We start from the raw sequence: 27771 nt of genomic DNA, 5'->3' as shown, positions 1-27771 counted from the left end.
ATCCCACTGGGTGAAACCAATTAGCACTCAATGTGTGTGTGCAGTGAGCTGCTAATTTGGACTCTGCCATTGCCACTGGACAATCAATACGGAGCGATCAATATGGAGACCTGAACAATCCTTACCTCCCTTGGAGGTGTCTTGCAAAGGGATGGAAAGATCAGCTTCTCTTCCGTGCCACATCAGTCTCACATGTGTTCAGTCATGCTGAATCGTAGAACTCTAGGATTCTATGTTTCTAGAAGCTAGAGCAGGGGTCAGCAACCTTTTTCAGCCGTGGGCCGGTCCACCGTCCCTCAAACCATGTGGTGGCCGGGCTATACAGTGGTACCTCAGGTTAAGTACTTAATTCATTCTGGAGGTCCATTCTTAACCTGAAACTGTTCTTAACCCGAAGCACCACTTTAGCTCATGGGGCCTCCTGCTGCTGCCACACGATTTCTGTTCTCATCCTGAAGCAAAGTTCTTAACCTGAAGCACTATTTCTGGGTTAGCGGAGTCTGTAACCTGAAGCATATGTAACCTGAAGCGTATGTAACCTGAGGTACCACTGTATTTTGAAAAATATTAACGAATTCCTATGCCCCACAAATAACCCAGAGATGCGTTTTAAATAGAAGCACACATTCTACTCATGTAAAAACACGCTGATTCCCGGACCGTCCGCGGGCCAGATTTAGAAGGCAGTTGGACCGCATCCGGCCCATGGGCCTTAGGTTGCCTACCCCTCAGCTAGAGCTACTTTCCTCTTGTTGTGGACAGCATTGCTCCCGACTCTTCTGTCCTTTGGACTAGACCATAATTGTTCAGTTCAGGCATCCTTGAGGACACTTTCCCTCCATCTCATCTGTCACCAACTGGTGTGTGTGTGTGTGTGTGTGTGTGTGTGTGTGTGTGTGTGTGTGTCCCATCTTAGAAAGAAAAGATTTATAGCCCTCCTAATGCTCCTTGACTTTAATTAGCATGGCAGACATGAATCCTATCCAGAACAAGATTATGGCAAAGACATAGAGTGAGCATCAAGTCCTCCACGAGACATTCCTACAGGAAGGAGATACTTGTGCCTTTTCTTCTGCAGAGAGATATGGTGTTCCTAACTCCCACCCCCATCTATCCATAAGTAGCTGGGGCACCAGCCTAAAATGGGCACAAACTATTGTTACACCCCAATTCTGAGCGGTGAGATACTCCAGGTGCTTACCCAGGGTTCAATTTCCTTTGAATGAAGGCCAGCAGAGACTGTGGGGTCTTTAGGATACAAGGCTTTATTTACACATATACACAACCTGGGCATGAGATGGAAGGTCTTGCAGCATTAACACCCAGGCCCAGGCAGAGAGGGGGGTGTGCCAGGTACGCCTCAGACGATTAAGCATCCCTGCCAGGGACTGGCTGCTTTTTTTTTGTTTGCGTTTATAACATTATTCTAACAAGACTCCTGCCCCGGGCGTCAGACAAGCTCTGCATGGGTCTGTGAACAACCCAACAGATTCTGCTTCTCGATTGGTTGCAGCTTTCAGTCCAGCACGGAGCAAGCAGGTCTCTGTGTCTCCAGCTTCCAGCCCAGCTTTCTCTCTCTCTCTCTCTCTCTCTCTCTCTCTCTCTATCTCGTTCTCCTAGCTAGCAGCAAGGTTTGCGGGGTGGGAGGTGGTCCACCGATTTGTGCTATGGCACAGAGCAACTCCTTTGGTTATGGTAACCGTGTTACTGGAATAAACTCAGAGTCGAGAGTGGATTTCATGCTCTTTATTCAGCTCATAGTGGTGAGGAGGAATGGAAGTTCCCCCGGAATATCTGCTTTATATACATTATTTACACAATGGGCCCCACGTGATTGGCTAATTCTGGGATTCTCCTGTAGGCCAATCTGGTTGCGGATTCCCTTCCACCTGGAGCTGGATTGGGTGGCTCCTGTGGACCAATCAGACTGCTGCATTCTGAATCTTATTGTTCTAGGACCAATCAGACTGCTGCATTTTGGATCCTATTCAATTCAGTACATAACATTACTTAACTAGTCTCCCCAAAACCAGTATATAGACAAAAGGGCTGGGTTTTGCAAGCTTGCTGTTATACAGTGGTACCTTGGGTTACAGACGCTTCAGGTTACAGACTCCGCTAACCCAGAAATAGTACCTCGGGTTAAGAACTTTGCTTCAGGATAAGAACAGAAATCACATGGCGGCAGCGAGAGGCCCCATTAGCTAAAGTGGTACCTCAGGTTAAGAACAGTTTCAGGTTAAGAACGGACCTCCAGAACGAATTAAGTTCTTAACCCGAGGTACTACTGTACATTTTACCTTCACAGAGACAAGATCTCAAGAACTGGTGGGGACTCAGGGTATCATCTAGACTGACCCACCAAACCCCCGACAATATGTAAGTGAGGAGCAAACCAGGAGCACTTTGATACATGGAGGCTATTTTTGAAAGGTAGCTCTGCAGCAGCCATTGTGTCCATGAATGGACACAAAAAGAGGAAGGTAGGCGGGGGAACAAGCTGTAACCCAACGGCAGAGTAACTGCTTTGCACTCAGGAGGTCACAAGTTCAATTCCCGGAATCTCCAGGTAGGGCTGGGGGCATGTCCCCTGCCTGAAACCATAGAGAGCTGCTGCCAGTCAGTGTAGATGATACTGAGATAGATGGACCACCGGTCTGAGTCAGCACAAGGACAGCTTCCCATTTCACTCAGCACTGGACTGTCTTGCTTCCTACGTTTCTAACGCACAGACCCCATAGCCAACGCTCTGTGCTTATTGTAGAAAAATAGATACCAAATGGAAATGCACATCGTGGACATAACAAGGCATTCCTCCACAGCCACATCAGATTATGTCACCTGCCCCCCACGCTTGTTTGGATTAGTCTGCTTCTCATTCATGACAGATTATCCCTCTTGACGCAGTGCGACAAGCTGTAAGTAACAGAAAGTGACCTTGGAGGATGAAAGGGAGCACCATATTTGTCAGATTAGATACTGGCTCTACGGGCTCAGCGGAAGAGACAGCCACAAGCCTGCGCTTGGCTGTTGCACCATTGTAAGTCACGACCCAAAAGTCACAACGGCAGCTATGGGGGGGAGAAGCATCCGGGACTTGCCACAAACGGATATAAGCACTCGAAACCACACTTTTGTAAGTGGACCTCTGCTGGATCTGGCCAGTGGGCCACTTGGTCCAGCAACCCGGTCCCACAGCAGCCAACCAAAATGTCTACAGGGAACCCCCAAGCAGGACGTGAGCCCAAGAGACCTCTCCCCTCCTGCTGGTATTCAGAAGCAGAGCATAACCATTGGGGTTGGAAGCCATCAATAGCCCCATCCCCACAACCTCTGCTGTGCTCTCTTCATCAGGTCTTTACTGTTTGATGAAGAGAGCACAGCAGAGGTTATATTTTCTGAGAATCCTCTGGAAAAATAATCTCTCAAAGGACCTGCTGATGGCATTTTACCATTGTACTGTTGAGAGTGTATTAACTTACAGTCTCTGTGTGTGGTTTGGGAGCTGCACGGTCGGGGGGAAAACAATGCTGTCCAGGGTTGTAAAGACTGCAGAGAGAATAATTGGGTGCACTCTTCCCACCTTGGATCAAATCTACGCTTCCAGGTGCCATAAGAAAGCTGCAGAGATAGTGCGGGATAGTGCGCACCCCGGAAATGATCTCTTTCAGCTTCTGCCTTCTGGAAGAAGGTGCAGGGTTATTAAGACTAGGACTAGCCGCCTGAGAAACAGTTTCTATCCAAATGCGATTTTGGTTTTAAACGCAGTGTAAGGTAGTCTCTGTGGGAGTATATTGTATTTAATTATGGGGTATCAGAGTTTTTAGGGGGTTAACCAGGCTGGGATAGCTGGGATAGTTGGTTTTTGAATGTCTGATGTAGATTTTTTCAATTTCATTGTTCTGTATGGGACAATGACAATAAAGATTATTGTATTGTATTGTATCCTTCATGAATTTGACTTGTCTACTTTTTTTTTTACTAGCATGAGTTTGACCAAACTGCGGGAGGCAGTGGAAGACAGGAGTGCCTGGCGTGCTCTGGACCATGGGGTCACGAAGAATCGGACACGACTAAACGACTAAACAACAACAACAACTTTTTAAAAATGTATTTTTATTAAATCTTACCCATATAACCCACATAACAAAATAGAACTTCATTTGTCTTATCCATTTAGAAAGTCATTCCTGCTGGTGACCATCCATCACTGCTTCCTGCAGGAGCCTGTTCCATAGAGTATCCATGCGCCGCATTAAGAATTTCCTTCTGTTCTTTGCCCTGACTCTTCAGACGTTCAGCTCCATGGGATGTTCACAAGTTCTAGTGTCATGAGAGGGGTGTGTGTGTGTGTGTGAGAGAGAGAGAGAGAGAGAGAGCTTTCCTCTACCCACTTCCTCCATGCCACGCATATTTTTATGAACGTCTTAGTCACCTTTTTCTCTAAGCTAAAAAGTCCCAAATGCCCCCATCTTTCCGGGAATTGCTCCATCCTTTTGATTATCTGACTTGCCCTTTTCTGAATCTTTTCCGACTCTGCAATATCCTTTTTTGAGATAAGGTGACACAGCACTCCAAGTGAAGCCACGCCATAGATTTGTAGGATTACTGGCACTTTTATCGTCAGGTTCCTTTCCTAAATAGGATTTGCTTTTTCCACAGCTGCCACACACATTATCTAACTATCCGCTACGACCTGAAAGTGCTGCTCCTGATCAGTCAGTACCGGTTCAGACTCCATGAGCGCATATGTGAAATTAGGGTTTATTTTATTTTTTTGCCCCGACATGCATCACTTTACACTTGTTTGTGCTGAATTGCATTTGCCGTTTTACTAACCATTGACTCAAATTTGGAGAGATCCTTCTGGGGCTTTTTCACAACCCCTTTTGGGTTTCAACCGCCCTGAACGATTTTGTATCATCAGCAAACTTGGCCCCTTCATCGCTCATCCCTAACTTGAGATTGCCTACGAGCAAATTAAAAAGCACAGGTCCCAACACCTTCTTCTACTTCTTTGGCGATCACTCATAGCCGAGTAATATTGTCTTCCATAAACACGGTTTTAACAATGAGTCCGTAAGTGACTGCGGAGGCCAATTCTGGATCCACACGTCTTTCCACAGTGGGGACATTGGTTTCCGGGTGGGAGTTGATCACGGTGTGGATTTGCCAAGCGTGCCTTCCTCTTAGCATGTTTCTCCCTTGTGTCCTGAGTTCGAGTGTCTTCAAAGCCCATGACACCTTTGGTAAAGGCTGTTCTCCAATTGGAGCGCTCGCAGGCCAGTGTTTCCCAGTTGTCAGTGTTTATACTACATTTTTAAAGATTTGCCTTGAGACAGTCTTTAAACCTCTTTTGTTGACCACCAGCATTACCATTTTTAAGTTCGGAATAGATTCCTTGGGGGAACTCCACTTTCTCCATTGGGATAATGGTCCATTTATTCCTACTCCCTTCTTCCTGTTTCTTAACCAGGTTCTGATCCACTAGAGGATCAGTGTTGTACACGAAAACACCCCTCCCCATCCTTTTCTCTCCCAAAGATCTTGCCCATGTGGAATTTCACTTTTGCAACTGCTCTTGTCACTGCTCTCCGGAAAGAGTTTTCTGCCAGGTGTTAATTCTATGGAAGCAAGGCTACCAGTTGGGACGAAATGCCTGGAATGGCAGTGTGGTCTGGTTGCTGCCCTTCTCCAGTCTCACATCTATTGTCTAAACTTGGGCTGAGCATATTTTTACTCCCAAATGCTGCTATATATAGAGGGACAATAGTCATTGTGTCGTTTGGCTGGTGGATTGATAGCAGCGCTGAAGAACTCCAATATGGTAGGTTCCTTCCTCCCTCCTTCCCTTCCCTAGGAGGCAAAGCAAATTCATCCTTATATTTAATCTTGTGCAACTCATGTCTTCTTTTCGCAATCAGTTCCTTCCTTCTTCCTTTCCTCCTTGGTGCTGTGGCCAAAAATTTGTCCTGGTTTCTTTTTTTTAATCATTCTCCTTCAATTACTAAGAAGCAAAAAAAAATTGCATTTTAAAATTATCAAAGGGAAAAGAACATTTTGGTTACGTTCTTGGGGGGGGGGGCAGGGGTTTCATTGCTTTCCAGGTGGCCAGCGAAGGCTTTTATTTCATGCTGCAAATCATCGCTCTGGCAGCCTGCGCTCTGCAGCCACCTTGGGTGCCCAGGTTTCCTGAAAACCTCATGGGTATCCTCAGCTGGGTTTTCTATTGGAAGGTGGGGAGACTGGCTGCTCTGTGCCTGACAGTCGTTTACCATTCTTTTTTTAAAGTGAAGTGGGTTTTTTTAAAGTCAGTTTAAGAGAAATCAGTTCTGAAAGGGGTGGTTTTTTTTTTTTAGCTATAAGGAAAGATTTCCCTTAAGAAGAAATCTGTGACGGTGTCAGTCTCAGGTGCTCAGAAGACAGCCACCCCAGCTTCAATAAGGAACATATGGAACTGCCTCAGAGCATTGGTCCATGTAGCCCAGTATTGTCTACACTGAATGGTAGCTGCTCTCCAGGGTTTCAGGCAGGGTTCTCTTCCAGCCCTAACTGGAGATACCGAGGATTGTACTTGGGACGTAAGGGAAATGCTCTACCACTGAGCCATAGCCTTTCCCCTGAAAATAATGCTCAGGGGAAGACATTAGGAAGTAACTTCTCCCATGAGGATTTTTCAGATCAGAGAGATTAACAGAAAACAGGCTTACAGATCGTCTAAAATGCTAAGCCGTCTGCAACTGCTTTTCAGTAAACAAGATAAATAAGTGTGGGCAGCTAGGGAGGCTGCAGGGTGCTGGATTAATGTTTAATAGAAAACTGGGGGGAGCCTTCTGGGTGCTTTGCAAGATGGTCACCTCTCTATGATAAGCTGCGTTCAAGGGTTAACCCACCAAAATTCTGGAGGGAGGAAAAAATGGGAGGCTCTTTCACAGGAGAAGAAATGTTTTGAGAAGTGGGAGTTTTGGGTACAGCACTATTCCAGCCTTCTACCCTTCACTGGATGTTTTTAAGCAGAGGATGGATGACCATCTGCCTAGGGTTCTTTAGCTGCATTTTCTGCATTAGGGGGTGGACTGGATGACCCCTGGGGTCCCTTCCAACTCTACAATTCTATGATTCTCTCCAAGTCCTGTGAAGGCCTCCTCCTCTTCTTATCTTTGTGGTTATTTTGCATTGTAAGCAGCTTTTTGTTCATTTTTTAAAATGGAAAGAGGGGTTATGAATAATAATATTAATAATAATAATAATAATAATTTTTTGCTTTAAAAAATACTTTCTGAAGCACATAGAGTCTCAGGGAAGCATCAAACATGTTCAAAATGGCAAAAAGGGTAGGGGGGGAAATCCATTCCTATCCCAAGTAATGATGGTAATATTCTTAATGAAAGCAACCCGAGGACGTCTATACATAAGGAAACGATCATTCTTTATTAATCAGAGAGAAATGTACATGTAATTATGCCAAATGAGCTCTGCAGGGAGGCTTTCCGCCCCTCACCCCCACCCCCCGCTGCCCCCTCCCCACCTCTCACACTTTACGATGTCTTAAAAGGATTTATAAATATTACTGGGGTTTTATAGCATCGTAAAGTTTCAGCTCTTTCTGTAATGCTACTTTCAAACGATTACTGGGAGACAAACCTCTGTTGTCAGAAGTAAGACAATAATCGCTGCAAGGCAGGGAACTGTGGCGGCCCTGAATGTTGTGAGGGAAATCCTAGAATAGCAGCTATTCAGTCCTTCCCCTCTCCTCACTTTCTCCTCACAACATCCCTGTGAGGTAGGTTAGGCTGGGAGATAAGGGCTGGCCCCAGGATCACCCAGCGAGCTTCATGGGCCCTAGCCCAACACGTCGCTGCACGGCCTCTACCACTTCATTCTGAAGTATGCAATTTGTGCAAATTTAGAAACAGTTCCCTTTGTGGTTTAACAAGCAATCCTTCTTCACGTGGAAGCTGCAGCTGTGAGGGAAATAAGGGTCTCTTAACAACTCTAGCACCCTCAATGAACTGCAGTTCCCAGGATCCGTTGGGGGAAGCCATGACCGTTTAATAATAATAATAATAATAATAATAATAATAATAATAATAATAATAATTTATTATTTATACCTCGCCCATCTGGTTGGGTTTCCCCAGCCACTTTAGGCGGTTTCCAACAAAACACTAAAATACAATAACCTGTTAAACATTAAAAGCTTCCCTAAAGAGGGCTGCCTTCAGATGTCTTCTAAAAGTTTGATAGTTATTTTTCTCTTTGACATCTGGTGGGAGGCCGTTCCACAGGGCGGGTGCCACTACCGAGAAGGCCCTCTGCCTGGTTCCCTGTAACTTGGCTTCTCGCAGCGAGGGAACTGTCAGAAGGCCCTCAGCATTGGACCTCGGCGTCCGGGCAGAACAATGGAGGTGGAGACGCTCCTTCAGGTATACTCGACCGAGGCTGTTTAGGGCTTTACAGCAGTTATCGGAGTACTTTAAATGGGTGAACGTGGAGTTCATCTTTTGGTAGCCGGTTCCTCAGCGGGTTCATTGCAGAGGGAGCTGCCTCCCTGTTCTCTGTCCTGAATCATCCACTTTGCTTGGAGGATCTCCAAGTTCAAGTCTTGTGAGGAGGAGACAAACTTCCTCCCTGTCTACTTTCATGCGTTAGTTTCTCTTCAGACCCTACAAATCTTCCGTCTGCCTTTTCTCCCTCTCCTGCTAATCAGCTTCCTTGGATGACCCCATCGGGTTGTGGTGCTATGAGACAGAGAGAAAAACTTCATTTCCTCTCCCCTGCCTCCATGCATAATTTTATAGATTTCTGTTATCCCCCCCCCCTTCCTCACCTTTCCCCCCATTACTAAAAAGCCTCTAATGTTATAACCCTTCCATGAATGGAAGTCTTTTTCGGATTATTTAAAGAAATACTATAGTATGATGAATTCGCGAGCTGGATTTGAACCATGAGGAACAGGAGGAATGAGAGAGCATTGTATTGTTGTTGTGGTGAGAGAAGATATGGTGCAGCAAGGGGGAGAAATAAAAAAAACACCATGGAAAACGGGGTGGGAAGTCGACAAAACCAAAGAAAAAAATCATTATGTATTGGAGTGTATCTGGGATTGTTTTGAAAATTTAATAAAATATAACTGGGCTGACATACATCCAGGATTTCCCAGACATATCTGGGATTGTTTGTCAGAAATATTATCTGGACAGAAACACACACACCCCACCTCACGAAAAGCTCAACAAATTTGCCAAAAAATGTTTTTTGTGTCCGGATTTTCACTTTCTGAAATATGGCAACCCTGGGCTGGGGGGAATGTTATATCCCTATTCCCTGGGAGAAGGCTACTGCCTTCCAACCCTGCTTTCCCGAATGACCCGGATGCAGGACTAGGCAAACCTTTTGTAAAACTCTGCAACATTTTCCAGCTGAAAATCAGGGTGCGTGTCTTTTGGTTCTGCGCTGCCACGTAATTCAGCTGACTGCCTCGCCTGCCACAGCCTCTCCCTGGCAGATGCTCGCTCCCTTTCCTCCTCACTCGCTTCCTCTGCCGACACCATACCTCACGCCACCTTGACAGTGGTGGCAGCTTTGGTGGCAGCAGAGAGAAGCCAGGAAGAAGAAGAAGAGGAGGAGGAGGAGGAGGAGGAGGAGGAGGAGGAGGAGGAGGAGGAGGAGTTTGGATTTGATATCCCGCATTATCACTACCCGAAGGAGTCTCAAAGCGGCTAACATTCTCCTTTCCCTTCCTCCCCCACAACAAACACTCTGTGAGGTGAGTGAGGCTGAGAGACTTCAAAGAAGTGTGACTAGCCCAAGGTCACCCAGCAGCTGCATGTGGAGGAGCGGAGACGCGAACCCGGTTCACCAGATTACGAGTCCACCGCTCTTAAACACTACACCACACTGGCTCTCAGTGTGAGCAAGAGCGCACATCCACCACCTCCGCTCGGGGGGGGGGGGAATGTCACCCCCGTGCGCAAGGGTTCAGCTTCAGGAGGGTTTGTGCGACCCATCAATCGGGGATGTTCTTATTCAAAGAGGATCGGGAGGTTGGGTCAATCAATGCCTATCGGACAAGATGGCTAAATGGAACTTCCTTGCTCAGAGGAAGTCTATCTCTGAACACCAGGTGCTGGGCACAGATAACTAGGGGATGCCATCAGATTTAAGCCTTGCTTGTGGGCATCCGTTTGACCGCCGTGGGGAAGAGTATGCCTAAGCTTTGGTCTGATGTGGGAGAGATGTTGCCACGGGCCCTTGCAGTCTGCTTTCCTCCAGGGTAGATAATGAACTTCCTTATTTATTTCAGGAAATTTATATGCCATAGCATGATCAAATTGTAGAGTTGGAAGGGTTCCCCAGGGGCCATCTAGTCCACCCCCACCCCCCACAATGCAGGAATCACAGCTAAGTAATCCCCACCACTTTATGAGCTTCTATCCTGGCAGGCAGTTGCCTGCTGCCTGAAATTGAAGACATTCCTCCCCCCCCCCCATTGTGCATGCAAATAATTCCCCTTTCCTCCCACTGTCCCTATGAATTTCTTTCTTTGTTTCTTTCTTTTTAAAAATCGGAACACAAAACTCTCTTTTCCATTCTTGGATCCCCCTAAACGTCACCTCGCCGGCATCTCTGCCGTGACACCGTGAACTGAGGCATAAGCCTGGATTAGATTTATCATCTAATTATAGCTAGAACTGGAAAAGGAGGAATAAAAAAATAATAATGATCAGAGGTATGGAATGCCGTCCATAAAAGGAGAGGATCAAAAGATCGCAGCACACCGGATCCAAATGGAATCCCGGGGGAGGGAAACAGAGATGACGGCAGGACTCTCCAGGGGACTTCCAGCTCTTTCTATGAGACCAGGGTCCCATCTAGTCCAGCGTCCTGTTCTCACAGTGGCCAACCAGATGCCCCGATGGGAAGCCCAGAGGCAGGATTCGAACACAAGAGCCCTCTCCCCTCCTGAAGTTTCCAGCCAGTTCAGAAGCTTTGCTGCCTTCCACCATGCTGCCACTGACAGCCACTTCCTCCACAAATTTCTCCAGCCCCCCTCTTTTTATAAAGCCTACCAAGTCTGTGGCCATCACTGTCTCCTGTGGCAGGGAGTTCCATAGTTTAACTATGCACTGCATGAAGAAGTCCTTTATTTTTCCCCCTCGCCCTGAATCTTCCGACATGCAGCTTCACCAGCTGTCTGCAAGTTTGTTTGTTTATTGCATTTATATCCCACCTTTTCCTCCAAGAAGTTCAAGGTGGCATACATGGGTCTCCCCCTCCTCATTTAACTCCCACAACAACCCTGCGAGGTAGGTCAGAATGAGGGGCAATGACTGGTAAGCTTCATGGCCAAGTGAAGATTTGAACCCCGGTTTCCTAGGTCCCAGTCCAGCGCTCTAACCACTGCTCCACACTGCCTCTGGTTCTGGTCTTAGTTTTGTTTAGCCCCCTCTCTGCTGACACACACACACACACACACACACACACACACAGTCTCCGTCCTGCCTCAGTCCCTGGATGGCAAGGGTGATTCACACAGTCTGCTCAACTGCCTCAGTCCATTGCTCTCATTTCTCCCCTCACTTCCTAAGCCCGGCAGCCAGGAGAAATGCAAATAATTATTGCAGAGAAAATCCTTTGCGAGGATAATGCATCTTCGCATCAGCCTCTGGTTTTATCTTTGCACACTGTTTCATTTATTTTCAAGTATTTATTTTAAAGTGTGGGGTTTTTTTAAACTCTTTGTTTTTCTTAAATTGAAAAATGACAGCAATACAGAATCCTCAAAAATCCAGGTCCGTTATTATGACACTTGTAACTTTTGGTGGGTGAAAGCATGGCAGAAAAAGAGGGGGGGGGGAGAAGGGGCCTACCTCACTCTAGCTCCAGCCTTGCCCCCCTTTTTACTGCGGTCCCAGTTACAACTCCTTTGAACCCCCTGACAGATAACCGAGGAAAGGAAACAGAAAAAGGGTTTAGATAAGAACTTTGTCATCTCTCTCAAAACAAAAAAAGGAACAAGAAACTCCTAACTCCACTCCATCTGTTATAATTAGATGGAGTTGGCTCCTAGGGGCTGAGGTCCCTTTGCCCCCCCCCCCAAAAAAAAATATTGAGGGGGCTGGGTGTCCCAAAATTTGATGGGCATTGCTATTCAAATGGTGTGCATGAGCCGTGTCTCATCATCAATAGTCAGGGCTTACCTGGGCTCTCCCAATATTACATTTAAACTGGCACCCCGATTAGGTCTCTCGCCACCTAGTGTCTAAACTATATAATGACGTTATCCACCCAAAGCTCCTCCTCCTTTTAAGGACCATCTGCTCATCGCTTACAAAGTCTCTGTCTTCAGAGCAAACTGGGAGATCTTATGTGCAGAAACATTTGTGGGTTTCGTATGTTGTCGTAAGTGAATGCCACGTGAATGCAACAAAGTTGTTGCGTGATACAAATTGTGTTGCATTACATATACAAGTTTGATGTGTGCATTTAGTCCAGTTATGATTGTGTGGGTGCTTACATTAGTGATATTCGTCATTAAGGTCTTAATATTCTCAACAAGTACAAATATTATCATTTCTATTATTAACGTAAAAATGAGATCATGTATTCATTTTATATCCTGTGTCAATATTTTTTCCTGGTCTACCCTTGCTGGGGGGCCTGGTCCAGGGATAGGGAAATCACTGGGGCGGATTGTAGTCTGTAATGCTGCTGGACTCCAAAGTTGAATTCATTTCAGTCTGAATTCTCATCGGGACCAGAGTCACCCTCTGCCTGGGTGCCTGGGTATAGTCCCCCTCCCAGGATTATTCTCAGGACTGCAATACCTCAATGACTGCCTCTTTCCATATGAACCTACCTGGATCCTGAGATCATCTTCTGAGGCCCTCGTTTGTGTGCCTCCTCCTCAAGAGGTCCGGAGGGTGGCAACACGAGAACGGGGCCTTCTCTGCAGTGGCTCCCCGTCTGTGGAATGCTCTCCTCAGAGAAGTTCACCTGGCGCCTTCATTATACACCTTTAAGTGCCAGGCAATAACATTCCTTTTTAACCAGGCCTTTGCTTGATCTGATTTACATCCTATAGCCTTTTAAAATGTGGTGGGGGGGTTTTTGGTGGTGGGATATTGGGTTGTTGTTTTTATTTTTATTAGGCATTTTGTAGTTTTATAACTTGATTTTATTCAGTGAACCACCCTGAGACCCTTGGGTATAGGGCGGTATATAAATTCAATTAATAATAATAATAGTAATATCCTCATTCTTAATTTGCAGGCACCCAAAATGGCCAGACACAAGAAGGAAGGAGGTAGCTCTAATGTATTCTCTATGTTTGATCAAAGCCAGATCCAAGAATTTAAAGAGGTAAGTTCTCCCTAAGGCTGTGCAAAACACTTGACTTTGGGATATTGTGAGGATTTCGTTTGGTCTGTGTTTTTAAACAAAGCAACCTGATTTGCACTTGCTCACCTAATACATGGACCACAATGAAGTTAGCATTTTATAATAATAATAATAATAATAATAATAATAATAATAATAATAATAATAATTATTTATTATTTATACCCTGCCCATCTGGCTGGGCTTCCCTAGCAACTCTGGGCGGCTTCCAACAAAATATTAAAATACAATGGTCTGTTAAACATAAAAAGCTTCCCTAAACAGGGCTGCCTTCAGATGTCCTCAGAAGTCTAGTACTTTTTCTTTTTGACATCTGGTGGGAGGGCGTTCCACAGGGAGGGCGCCACTACCAAGAAGGCCCTCTGCCTGGTTCTCTGTAACTTGGCTTCTCACAGCGAGGGAACCGCCAGAAAGCCCTCGGCGCTGGACCTCAGTGTCCGGACAGAACGATGGGGGTGGAGACGCTCCTTCAGGTATACTGGACTGAGGCCATTTAGGGCTTTAAAGGTCAGCACCAAAACTTTGAATTGTGCTCAGAAACGAACAGGGAGCCAATGTAGATCTTTCAAGACGGGTGTTATGTGGTCTTGGCGTCCGCTCCCAGTCACCAGTCTAGCTGCTGCATTCTGGATTAGTTGTAGTTTCCAGGTCACCTTCAAAGGTAGCCACACGTGGAGCGCATTGCAGTAATCCAAGCGAGAGATAACCAGAGCATGCACCACTCTGGTGAGACAGTCTGTGGGCAGATAGGGTCTCAGTCTGCGTACCAGATGGAGCTGGTAAACAGCTGCCCTGGACACAGAATTGACTTGCGCCTCCATGGACAGCTGTAAGTCCAGAATGACTTCTACCTGGTCCTTCAGGGGCACAGTTACCACATTCAGGACCAGGGAGTCCTCCACACCTGCCCGCCTCCTGTCCCCCCCAAAACAGTACTTCTGTCTTGTCAGGATACAGCCTCAATCTGTTAGCCACCATCCAGCCTCCAACCACCTCCAGACACTTCTCCAAATTTCGTCATATTGTTCTTGGCTCAAAAAAAGGTAACAAAGTGCATATAAAATGTGTATTTTAGTTTTGAGGCATATGCAAAGTGTTGAACTCATTCAAGTTTTACTTACTGCAGACGTGTTGAAATTAATGGATCCCAGTTAGCCGTTTATGAAATGCTAGAGGCTACGGAGGGTTTTTCCCCTCATTGGATTCAACACAATTATAAGCAATATCCCCCACTCCCAATCTCTCACTCTTTGTACTTTGCAATAGGCCTTCACAATCATGGATCAGAACCGAGATGGCTTCATTGACAAGGCTGACTTGAGAGACACCTTTGCTGCATTGGGTAAAAAGCACAAACTTTTTTGTGTACTGGCATCTAATATGTATTTTGGAAAGTTGTTTGTTTGCTGTGCGTTTGGACGTCTCTTAGGATATTGGTAACCACATTATTTTGATGTTAATCCGATTTTAAGCTGTGTTTCAGTCGATTGCTGGATTTTATGTCTTAATGTATTATATATTTTGATGTTAGCCACCCTGAGCCTGGTTCTTCTTCTTCTTCTTCTTCTTCTTCTTCTTCTTCTTCTTCTTCTTCTTCTTCTTCTTCTTCTTCTTCTTCTTCTTCCTCTTCATGGTTCCTGAGATCAAGGAGCAGGTTTTCATCTATGTTTGGATCAAATTGGATACCATTTTGAACCAAGATGGAAGACTGAACCTTCTTGTGTTAGTTGGTTTATCCTAGCCAATCAGAGACGACACAGAAATTGGGATGGTGCCATTTGTTGAATAAACACTCCCAAGTACTTAAGTTTCTTTTGCCATATGGTAAACCCAGCCAACCTGGGTCTGCAATTTTGCACCAAAGGTTTAACATTATTTCCAATTCCAGCTTATTTATTTTCAAGCCTGCCACTCCACCAAACCAATAAATTTCTGCCAAAACCTCAGGTGCTGCCACTTCTGGGATCATTAGTTAGAAGGCAATAACATCTGCCAATGAACTTATTTTCCCTTCACCCGTAACCCTTGTAATTTGGAGTCATTCTATATCCTGTGGCCTTCTTTTTGTCCTGACAATTCTTGAGTTTTCCACCATGTCCCCGGGTTCAAAATATGAGCAGTGATTTCATTCTCTTAAGGTTTTTACACTTTGCTGCAAGCTCTATTCAACTTTGCAGAAAAGAAAATATTAGGTTTGAGATTTTGGAGCGGTGGTTTGCGTATCATTCGTTCAGGTGCGTGTGCAGATCTCTGGATGATGTCACACACCTACAACTATATAATTCTTCATGGCTGAATGCCTCTATTTACATTTACTGTCACGTGACAAGAACACTCTTCTCTCATAGGTCGCATGAATGTCAAGAATGAAGAGTTAGAAGAAATGATCAAGGAAGCTCCAGGGGCCATTAACTTCACCGTCTTCCTTACTATGTTTGGTGAGAAGCTCAAAGGTAAGCGGAAACCAGTGGTCAAACGGTGTGCACGAATCTCTGTTTACAAACAGTTCCCAGAATCCTTTGCATGGGGCAGAGCCATGGCAGTTTAACTGGCTCAATGGCAGAGCACATGTTGCATATGTATAGGCCCTCCAGTCAGAAGGATCCAATAGCAGGTGACATGGAAAAATTGTCAGGAGCTCGTCCTACACTCAAGTAGGACCCTGGTAGAGTCACATGCCCAACTGGCATGTTCTCTCCCTCCTGGTCGTTCGTTCGGGAGCTTCAAAAGCTTTCTTCTGCCTGAACATCACTCCGACCGATGCCATCAGACATCGGCACACTTAGGGATCTGCAGAGTCTTCGCAGTTCGCGTGACAGACCTCAGCAAGTCAGCATTTTGGCTAATCTACTTTATTTACATATAAACACACAAGGAGCACGGCAACATGGCTCCCTCTCTAGCATCAGACAGCAAAAAAAGGAAAAGGACAATAGTCCCACTTCACAGAACACAGTAACGCAAACATCCTGTCTCTGTCACTTCCCACTCTGTGAAGTCAAAACACACACCGTCATGTGATAGACAACAATCCCATGACTGCAATCACGGAGCAGGAATTCTAACAAAAATGACTTGTTTGAACCAACAGAGTAATGAGCACCAGAATAGATGGACAAAAAGTCTGACCCTAGAGAAGGCAGCTGCTGGTGTTGGTATGAATCTGAGGTATGCTTGGAATGTAGCTATTGCAACCTACAATTTTTTGTTCATGGAGCGATGGTTCAGGTATATATGCCAATGTCATGGACTGGTTGAATTCAGAGGAATGGTGGAAGGAGTCAGCTGGGGAGCAGTGGTGGAGCAAGTCGTTCGGGCGCCAGGGGCGGGGCCAGCCACCCGTGGGGCAAGCCTGGGCAGGACGCTCCGCGGGGCCTCCGAGGAGTCTTCCTGCTTCCTCTCACTCAGCCACCCTACAACTGAGAGGGAGGCAGTGGACAGACCTTTTGGGGCAGCGTGGAGCCTACAGGTGCCCAAGCCACTGTGTCACTCCCAGGAGAGACCTGTGGCTTGGGCGCACTGCAGGCCCTGCGGTGAGTGCCGCTGGGCATTTTGTCACACCCCCTCAGTGGTGACACCTGGGGCGACCCGCCCCCACTGCCCCCTTCCTCCGCCCCTGCTGGGCAGCCCCCCAAGGGAAGAAGGCTCAGAGCTGGGGAATTGGCGGTGGGACAACGATTACCGGTCAGAGGGAGAAGTGGGAGAAGACTAGGGAGAAGTGGTGTCAGAAGCTGAAGAGGTAACAGGGCTTTGTGAGCGGGGAGAGTCTGTGGCAGAGAGAAGTCCAGAAGCGGAGTCAGAAGCAGAGGCTAGAGAGAAGGGAGGCCAAGAGCCAGAGATGAGTCTGGCTAGTGAAGAGGCACGGGTGTCTCCCTCTCCTTCCGCGACCAGCTCCCCTCCCCCATGGTCTCCCAGGACAAGAAGTGGCGTGAAATGAGAAGAGCAAAGACAGGCATTCAGGCTTGGTCTCAGATTGCTTGGGAAAAACCCTGGAGGTGGGGATCTTCAGTCTCTGCAACTGCTTCATGGGGGCAAGACCTATGAAAAAAGAGTTGCTGTGCTCATTAGGCCTGACCCTCCAGTGCAGATCCTGTTTTTTTCTAATAAAAAGTTAAGTCCACTTACTTTGTACTGGTGGCTGGCTCGCTTGGGACAACACACACTTTTGCATATAGGCGCCGTCCCTGGAACGTAACCCCCACGCAAGACACAATCGTACTGTACTGAACAGGATGGACCAATGGTTTGACTCAGTAGAAGTCCACTTCCTCTGCTGCTGTTGTGCTCTGCCTGGCCAGTTTGGTATCTCTCAAATTTGTTTAAAAAATAATCAGTGTTGCGGTGTCTTCCCTCCCATCCTGTCTTTGGGTGAAAAAAAATTAAAAGAAGCAGTTTGTAGTCTGTAATCCTGCTGGACTCTTGAGCTTTGAAGTGGAATTCTGCGGCAAGCATTCCCTATTGATTAGCTGGTGCACAAAGTGGTCTCTTTGAGGACAGCGCGGCATCTCTGCGTGGTATACAAATTGCATTTCCTCCAGCTCTTTGTGGAGCAGAGGCCCATGTGGCTGACATTAACACAGAATGCTTTCGGGAGGGTGGGTGTGTTTGCTGCTCATCTGGCAGTGGGATATATATCACTAACCAAAGTTTCCAGCTCCTTCCCAGAGTTCCAGCTCTCTCTCCCCTTGCTCCTGCGCTGACAATGCTTTGATGGCTTTAACAGATTTCTAGCACAGCTAATTGTATAAATCATTGTCGTCGTCATCAGTAGTCACCTGCCCTTCACTCAAAGGTCCTTGGATGAATTACAATGTTAAAACACAATATTAAAAACAGTTGGAAGCCATTTACAATCCCTACAGTGCCATCGTGTCTACAGACCTGGGATAGCTCAGTCGGTAAAGCATGAGACTCTTAATCTTAGGGTCATGGGTTCTAGCCTCATGTTGGGCAAAAGATTCCTGCATTGCAGGGGGTTGGACTAGATGACCTTTGGGGTCCCATCCAACTCTACAATTCTATGATTCTAAAGTGACTTGTGCTGGGCTTATGTTCCAGGGATTTGAAAAAAAATGTGCATAGCCGAACCACCCTCGTATGGCCATCCTTAGCTTTCAAGCAAGGCAGAGAGCTTTTAAGAATTGCTTACCGGGCTCTGGTAGGCTCTTGTGCGGGCTCTTGGAGGACCGTTTGAGTCCCCACAATATCTCACAAGAGCCTCCCAGAGCCTGATAAGCAAGTCTGAGAACTTAACAAGCTCTTTCCGCAGCGGGAGAACCCGGCTCAAAGGAGTTTTCAAGCTCTCTGCCTTGCAAGCAATTAATTTGCGGGGTTTCAAATAACCCAAGATAATTGTGCACGAGACGTGATTGTACGGTATCTGCTATTGGCATATAATTTCTGGGGGATGCATAGCCATGGATCTTCCCTTCTTTTTTTTTTTTACAATCTACCCCCCCCCCAAAAGCCCGAACAACAACCAAGGTTTCTCTCTCCTTCCCTGTGGGCTGCCCCACAAACCTAGAAGGTGGCAGTGGCTGGGTTCAGGTAGGTAGCCATGTTGGTCTGTCATAGTCATAATAAATAACAAGATAAAAAAAAAATTTTTATTAAGGGAGTTCTTTTTGGACCATCTTTTAATATATATTTTTAAAATCTTTCATCTTGTTATTTATTAATCTTGACAGGGTGAGATTCCTTCAACTCCACACTTATTAAAAGTGTGGGATCCATAGCTGTCGACTTTTTCCTTTTCTTGCGAGGAATCCCTTTAAAAAAAAGGAAAACGTTGACAGCTATGACAGGATCTTTGTTCCCCTTTGCACCTGACAAAGTGGAAGATGTTCAAAGGAGGGCAGCCTGGAAACCTAGACTTATGAAGAACGGTTGAGGGAGTTGGGGATGTTTAGTCTGGGGAAGAGAAGACAGAGAAGTGACTTGATAGCCATCTTCAAATACCTGAAGGGCTGTCACATGGAAGATGGAGCAACCTTGTTTTCTGCTGCTCCAGGGCGTAGGAGCCAAACCAATAGTTTAAGTTACAAGAAAGGAGATTCCTCCTGAACAGCAGGAAGAACGTTCTGACAGTAGGAGCTGTTCAGCAGTGGAACAGACTGCTTATAGTGATTTCCCCATATATTCATATTTCTCCCTTCCCGCTATATATTTAATACTTTACACTGCTGACTGTACACTAACCCTGCTAAAGTTTTAACCAGACTAACCTGATTCTTCAGCTATTCTCCAAACATTTCCTACTCTTCCTTAAATACTCCATCTTCCTGATCTATTATTCTATTAGATAAATTTGCTAATTCTACATATTCTACTTCTCCTGTGTTGCTATTGTACTCTCGGTTGCCCAGTTTCTTTGTAGGACTGAGATGGGACTGTTGGTGGCTTAAGTGTCAGTTCTGTTCTCCGTAAAGGTAAAGGTACCCCCGGCCGTCAGGTCCAGTCGCGGACGACTCTGGGGTTGCGGCGCCCATCTCGCTCTATAGGCTGAGGGAGCTAGGGTACGGCTTCCGGGTTATGTGGCCAGCATGACTAAGCCGCTTCTGGTGAATCAGAGCAGCGCACAGAAATGCTGTTTACCTTCCCGCCGGAGCGGTACCTATTTATCTAATTGCACTTTGACGTGCTTTCGAACTACTAGGTGGGCAGGAGCAGGGACTGAACAACGGGAGCTCACCCCACCACAGGGATTCGAACCACCAACCTTCTGACCGGCAAGCCCTAGGCTCAGTGGTTTGGACCACAGCACCACCCGCGTTCTCCATAGGCGACTGTGAATGTTGATATAGGGCTCGTTTTCTAGGATAATGCAGAAATTAACGGTCTGGTCTTCTTCTGTAACCAGCACAGGAGGTTGCAGTATGATGAGGGTGATAGATTGCATATGTATGTGTGCACGCACGTATGTGACAATATTCGTGGGAAGCCCTAATGTGATAAGTGGTAAAAGTTGGCTCTTTAGTTACACAGATGATTGGAAAATGGAGATCATTTATTTACTGTTAGCATGTGACTTGCTGGGCTTTCATGAGTCTTATGGGCTACCAACAATGCAGTGCTCTCTGCTGTAGTATGTTCACACATTCATCTGCCAGTCCTCAAGTGCCCAGTAACTGAGTGGAGTGAAATCAGATTAAGTTATGTTCATTTGTGGTGTGAACCAGCAGATACATGTGTGCACAGAAGTATTGGAAATATAAATCTCTGCTTGTTCCACTTATGAGAGCCAGTGTGGTGTAGTGGTTAAGAGCGGTAGTCTTGTAATCTGGGGAACCGGGTTCGCGTCTCCGCTCCTCCACATGCAGCTGCTGGGTGACCTTGGGCTAGTCACACTTCTCTGAAGTCTCTCAGCCCCACTCACCTCACAGAGTGTTTGTTGTGGGGGAGGAAGGGAAAGGAGAATGTGAGCCGCTTTGAGACTCCTTAAAGGGAGTGAAAGGCGGGATATCAAATCCAAACTCTTCTCTTCTTCTTCTTATAGGCACAGATCCGGAAGAGATCATTCTGAATGCTTTTAGGGTTTTCGACAGAGAAGGAAAAGGCCATGTGAAAGCAGATTAGTAAGTCTTCACTTCGTTTTGAATCTCTTCCCCCATGTTAATTTCGCTTCTGTCAAGTTTGTGACTCCTTGCCAGTCTGCTGTATTGCGCTGTCCAATGGCTGGATCCCTGCCCTGTGGAATGCCAGATTCTGCGAGCAGTCATAGAATCATCGACTCATGGAATGGTAGAGTTGGAAGGGACCCCAACGGTCATCTAGTCCAACCCCCTTCAATGCAGAAATCCCAGCTAAAGCCACTCATGACAGATAGCCATCCAACCTCTGCTTAAAAACCTCCAAGGAAGGAGAGTTCATCACCTCCCGAGGGAGACCGTTTGCTGTGACCAATAAAGGTCTGGGCCAGTTTTAACCCAGCTTCAGCCTCTATTTGCTCCCATGCACACTACTCTGCGCTGCAGACACAAATTAATCCCAATGTAAGCCAAACATAAACAAAAACTGTCCCTGCATGTAGAGAACTAGCAGATCAGGGAAAGTGTTGAAGCGACTGAAGCAGCTCTAGCCACTACACCACGCTCCCCCTCCTGCTTTACACGCACCCGCACAGTTAATGCCACTTCTAGTCTTATCCTGGGAGAGGAGGATCAAGGGCACCCACAATTTCAAAAGACAAAGTGGAATATAAATGCATAATTCGTAACTGCAGGGTTTTTCTTGCTGGAAAAGGACATCCACAATACCCCACCAAAAATGGTCCCTGCCCAACCTAGCCAAAATCACAAGACAATTTCATTAGCTCATCACCACACAACAGAACATACTGTTTTCTTATTAGACCCAAGGGTAATGTCAATCATTACATAACAAACCATTAAATCAATCCCATGGCTGCATTTGATGCTCAGCCTCATTTCACATAATTCCAGCATTTAGACATTTGACTCTAATAATTTTTTTTTAGCGTGGCTCACACATCCCTTTGAAAGTCTTTCCGCTTTCAAGGCGATGGTTGCTATTCATTAATAGCATTTCTCCATGCGAAGAAGGAAAGACAACAGCAGAACCCTCCCCCCCCCACCTCCATTGGCGGTGACTGACCTTTTAATAAGAACCTTCATCTAATTAACATCCTTTTGGGGCATTTCATTTTTTCCACTGCGTGTTTTTACCTCTCACTTGGAAAATCGTGACTCATTTGGGAGTTTTGGAACTGATTTTGAATGTGATGGCAAAGATATGTGATATCTATATTGCCTTAAACACCATACTCTTACCACACAGAGAGATAGATGAGAAAGAGATTGGGCACATTGTCCTTTGCGATGTAGAAGCTCAACAACAGCCTCCTTCCAAAGTGGGCAAACAAAACAAAAACTGACATGGCGTTTGGAAAAGTTTGGCGATTCAGGTTGCAAAGTTCCCTTGACGTTTATGAGGTTTACTCACAAGCAAGAGAGCACAGCGTTGCGATTATGCTTCCCACAGCTGTCCAATAACAGCCTTGTTGATACCAAACAGCACTCCACAAATTTGCACCAACTTGGACCGTGACGGAAATTAGCTATATTTAAAGTGTGGCCAACCACCTTCTCCAAAGTCCATATTTTCAAAGCCCAGAATATCCCATTTCCCTCCCCGCTTGTTTGCGAGGAATGTGCGTATGTGAGAGACCTGCACATATATGACGCCAGAGCCCTCTCCTTCCTTCCATATCCTGTTTGCAGAAGCAACGCTCCATTTCCTGAGCAACGCAGGAAGTCATTGTGGATCCAACCTCACATCCACAAGTGAGCTCACGGACTAGAATAGAAGGCAGGCACATCCAATTGCATGTCCCTCTAGGATTGCAGACCATCCAAGTGTCCCTGTTTTCCAGGGGCAGTCCTGGATTTACAGAAGCCGTCCCAGCTTCTGATTTGATCCAATAATGTCCACTTTTCTTTAGAACATCCCTTTTTCATCAAAGAAGTGTTAGAGGGTATGGAATTTGTTGTTGTTTAGTCGTTTAGTCGTGTCCGACTCTTTGTGACCCCATGGACCGGAGCACGCCAGGCACTCCTGTCTTCCACTGCCTCCCGCAGTTTGGTCAAACTCATGCTGGTAGCTTTGAGAACACTGTCCAACCATCTCGTCCTCTGTCGTCTCCTTCTCCTTGTGCCCTCCATCTTTCCCAACATCAGGGTCTTTTCCAGGGAGTCTTCTCTTCTCATGAGGTGGCCAAAGTATTGGAGCCTCAGCTTCACGATCTGTCCTTCCAGTAAGCACTCAGGGCTGATTTCCTTAAGAATGGATAGGTTTGATCTTCTTGCAGTCCAAGGGACTCTCAAGAGTCTCCTCCAGCACCAGAATTCAAAAGAATCAATTCTTTGGCGATCAGCCTTCTTTATGGTCCAGCTCTCGCTTCCATACATCACTACTGGGAAAACCATAGCTTTAACCATACAGATTTTTGTTGGCAGGTGATGTCTCTGCTTTTTAAGATGCTGTCTAGGTTTGTCATAATAGGACATCCTTATTTTCATCAGAGAAATGTTGGAGGATATGGGATTGGGAGTTCAGTTGCCTCTCCATTTTCGACTTACTTGTCAATCCTCAACCAACAATCAAAGGAGGTTTCTAGCAAGTGAACTTAAGGGTGTAATAGGCCAGTTTTCAGTTCGATTCTGTGTTGCAGTGGCCTTCAGATACTCTTTGTGCGGAGGAAGGGGTGTGCGGTGGGGGCGGTGCGCCCCGGGTGTCACCACTGAGGGGGTGACAAAATGCTAGGCAGCACTCACCGCAGGGCCTACAGCGCCTGAGTCATGTGTCTCTCCTGGGAGTGACGCGGTAGCTTGGGCGCCCACAGGCTCCACGCTGCCCCAAATGGTCCGCCCACCGCCTCCCCCTCAGCTGTAGGGCGGCTGAGGGGGAGGAGGCAGGAAAACCCCTCAGAGGCCCAGCAGAGCATCCTGCCCTGGCTGGCCCCGTCCCCAAGGCTGGCTGGCCCCGCCCCTGGGCGCAAGGCCCGCCCGCCGCCCCAGACACCCAATCGGCTTCCTCCGCCGCTGAGTCCACTAGCTTAGAAAGATCAGAATTAGGTGCCTAAGGAACTTACACTTTCCTTTTGTTTAAGTGCAAAGAGTAGGAAGATCCAGTTGTGAGTCTCAATTGTTTCTTCCCCAAGACTGCAGGAGACAGTTTGATGGAGCCACAGAAGGATCAAATCCTTCTTGGATCTTCATCCAGACATCACTGATGCTGCCCACAGCCCCACCGACCTCTTCTTGAGGCTACAATGTGCGCCAGATTATCTCAATTAACGCACAACTTGTTCCATGCCATTTCTGTTTTGAAAAAGAAAGAAAGAAAGCACAGCTCTCTGTGACTTACTAGGAAACCAAATATTGGGACTGAAAATATTGGAACGAGCTGAAACCGGCCACGACAGATACCATCAGGACCCCAGGGCAGGCGCTGTTTTTATAAACCCAGTTTGTTTCTATGTGTCTGATTTTGGGGGTTGTCGTCTCCTCCCTCCCCGCAAAGAAACAAGTCGTATGGAAAACAACAACTGCAGGGAAGCTCACGGCTTCTTAGTTAGGAAAATCTGAGTCTTTGTTTCTCTATAAAATAAATAATGGAAACTGTTGGGTTCTTTACTCAGTCCTTCTTATGTGTGATGGTGCCAGAGGCTGCCGTGCTGGGCTTCTGAAGCTCAAAATTGTATTTGATCCTCCTCCTTCGCCACCACCACCTCAGCCACCCCCGCAGCCCCCAATCTGGCCTCACATTCTTTCCAAAAACACTGGATGCATGTGAACAGAAGATGCCAAGTGACACTGGTTGCTTTCTGAGAGAGAGAGAGAGAGAGAGAGAGAGAGAGAGAGAGAGAGAGAGAGGGAGGACTGAGCCTCTTTGGAAACCAAATCAATAGAAGAGTCTTGCGGCAGAAGGTTTCATGGACTGGAGTCAACACATTAAGGACAGTTGCCAGATACAGACAGGTGGACACAGAGGGGGGGAAATGGAAACAGTGGAAACGGTGAGACCATTTTGTCCAGCAACCCATTTCTCTTGGTGGCAAAACAGATTATCAGAGCTTGGGAAGTCTGTCTTCGAAAGAATGAGTTCCAGTTCCAGTTCTCCCCTTCCAAAACAGGATTCATTCCAGGGCAAGTTCACCCCCTCCAAAAAGGAACAACTTCTGCTCCAGTTCAATTCTCACAGTTCAATTCAAAATTCATTCACATGGTGATTTTTTTCAGTCTTCAGAGTTTCGCTAGCTGCTCACCTGAAGGATAAAATGTACTTAAGAACACTAAGAAAACATCCAAATGCACATGTAATACAACAGGAACAGTTGTTTTATCTATTTCCCCCAAGGATTCCTAAGCTTAAGCAGGAACATCCCTTTTACAGATGGGGGGGGGGGAATGATGAATGCAATGAAACACAATGAATGCAATGAAACGTGAATGTAATGAAACGTGTGTGTGTGTGTGTGTGTGTGTGTGTGTGTGTGTGGATTAAAAAGCGGCCTCCAAAAAAATCAGCACAAAAGAAACGTAATTCCTGTTCGATTCACCCGGACATTGCGGAAACTACTTTCAGATGTGACTCAGAGCTTTCCAAATTAATTCAGCAAATTAGTTCACTTGAATCCATCCGTTCCAAGCACCGCCAGTCACACCCTTAGACATACTGACCTGGCTCTGTTCACGTGCCATTGCTTCTCTAGCAAGAGGGGGATACAATGGGACATAGTGGATCTGCGATTCCTGCATTGCAGGAAGCTGGAATAGGATCCCTTCCAACTCTGCAGTTCTATGATTCCACACCTTCAGCCATAATGGCGCCAGCACTGCATTCATCCTGCTATGTTAGGTTTGAGCACAGTGCAGATTGCAAATGTGGCCTCCTCCGTGGCCCTTAAATAGATGTGCTTTATTTCAAACAGCATGAAGGAAATGCTCATGACACAGGCAGACCGGTTTACTGAAGAGGAGGTAAGATTCCTTACATGCTGCACTCCCTTTTTTCTGAAAATGTGAAGATTTTTCTATTTGATAAGAACGATTTCCAGTTTTTTTGTTTCGTTCCAGATTTGATGGTTGAGATGGCATCATGAGATTGCCCCGAGTAGTCCTTGGGCATCTGGTTATCTTGAGATAAATGGGGGAAAGAGCTGGTCTGGGATAGATTGATGGTCCTTTAGAGGGGGAACTTCTAACCTTCCCAGTTTCTGTATTTATTTTCTTTATATCCTACTTTTCCCTCCAAGGAATTCAAGGTGGCCTACATGGTTCCATGGGTGTAGCCATGGATTTTTGTTTATGGGGGGCAGACAAAGTTGTTCAGGTTTTTTTTGGAAATCCACCAAAGTTGTTGAGCTCTTTTTAGGAGATTGCCCCCTAAAGTTGAAGAAGTAAAAATACCCCCAAGAGTAGGACTTTAGGGGGAGCAGGCTTTGGTTGTGGGGCAGGCTGATGCTAGGGGAGGCATAACCTCAGTTTATTGAGCACTTTCTTTTTTGTATATAATTTCAATTAAGTTTTCTGTTTTACAATTTAGGATTCTCATTTTACATCCTTAACATATCAGTGACTTCCCTTCTTCTCTTTCCATGGTTCATTTTACATATCACAAATCCCTGCATATTTTACAAAAACTATACCGTTCAGTATTCCATTATTGCATCCAACAAAACTTATTTACACTGTTGAATTTATCTTAATGCTGCCAGCGTTTTCAGCTGTAAACAATTATTTCCCATATATTCAATAAACATTTTCCAGTCTTCTTTATTGAGTACTTCCAATGCTTTTCAATAATTCTTGTGCTCCCCCATGCATAGTTCTCCTCCTTCTCCATTTTATCCTGACAGGTAAGTTAAGCTGAAAGACTGTGACTAGCCCTAGGTCAGCCAATCAGCTTCATGGCCAAATCCTGGTCTCCCAAGTCCACACTCTTAACCCTACACCACACTAGCTCTCAATGTTGTTGTTTGACACCAGCTCCCTATGGAAGGTTCCACATCAGCATAGAGTGGAGTGTGGTCCATTTGTGGAACCTTGAGCTGCAGCCAGAACTCTGAGATATATGGCTCCTGCATGATTACAGTGGCTCTCTTCAATGGTACCAACTAAAGGGTAGAGCAGGGGTAGGCAATCAGTCTTTGAACCGTGTGACTGTTGACCAGCACACTCCTGTGACACTTGAGATGCAACTCCTATCCTGTCCTTTCCCATCTTTATTTCCTTCTTCTGTTCCTCAGATGAAACAGACGTTCACCGCATTCCCTCCAGATCCTGCCGGCAACCTGGACTACAAGAACCTTGTTTACGTTATCACTCATGGTGAAGAGAAGGACTAGAAGATGCTGAGATGATCCATCGAGAGAAGGCTATTCACTGTTGCCTCTTTGGAGGGTCCAGCTTCAGAAGAAGCTGAGTGAGATGAAAACCATTATATTTCACCAGGCTTCACCACTCTAGGGTCCTCCTCATGCTTTGGAGTACAACTGCCATCAGACGTAGAAAACAACTGGGGAGCAGCAGATTGTTGAAGGCTGCACTTAGATGATCTTGGGCATTTTTATAAATAAAAGCGGAAGATACCATTTTGTAGCCATCTCCTTGCTTGGTCTTCTGTGTATTCTTGTTTTTTGTTGTCGTCAGCGATGTAGAAATGGGATGTTCTCGATGTTGGGAAGTGTCATGTAGCTCCACCTCTTCCCCTTCCCCTTATTAAACACCAGGAGATACATGAAAAAGACAAGGGATGGAGGGAATCTTTGTGAAACAGGGATGGGTTCTTTTTATAACCCTCCAACCTGGCTTAATGTGAGCAGGAGATGATTACTGGGACCTGTTT

The 27771-nt window shown here is 46.1% G+C and overlaps 1 protein-coding gene across 1 annotated transcript; it reads left to right on the top strand.

Annotated features, from left to right (window-relative positions):
* The first annotated feature begins 5705 nt into the window (after nt 1-5705).
* Nucleotides 5706-27517, top strand: MYL10 (myosin light chain 10). The gene is made up of 7 exons (XM_028708627.2): nt 5706-5827; nt 13276-13365; nt 14671-14746; nt 15753-15857; nt 20900-20978; nt 25856-25904; nt 27173-27517. The coding sequence occupies exons 1-7, from the start codon at nt 5825-5827 to the stop codon at nt 27269-27271; spliced, it is 501 nt and encodes a 166-aa protein (XP_028564460.1). The 5' UTR covers nt 5706-5824; the 3' UTR covers nt 27272-27517.
* The last annotated feature ends 254 nt before the right edge of the window (nt 27518-27771 follow it).

Source organism: Podarcis muralis, chromosome 15 (genome assembly GCF_964188315.1).
Source record: "Podarcis muralis chromosome 15, rPodMur119.hap1.1, whole genome shotgun sequence".
NCBI lineage: Eukaryota > Metazoa > Chordata > Lepidosauria > Squamata > Lacertidae > Podarcis > Podarcis muralis.
The sequence above is the reverse complement of the archived record's forward strand: the minus strand, read 5'-3'. Positions and strand labels throughout refer to the sequence as shown.

Excerpts from the sequence above, each read along its gene's own strand:
- MYL10 (XM_028708627.2), top strand. Across the intron at positions 13,366-14,670 it reads AGATCCAAGAATTTAAAGAG|GCCTTCACAATCATGGATCA; the intron begins GTAAGTTCTCCC and ends ACTTTGCAATAG. Across the intron at positions 20,979-25,855 it reads GGCCATGTGAAAGCAGATTA|CATGAAGGAAATGCTCATGA; the intron begins GTAAGTCTTCAC and ends TATTTCAAACAG.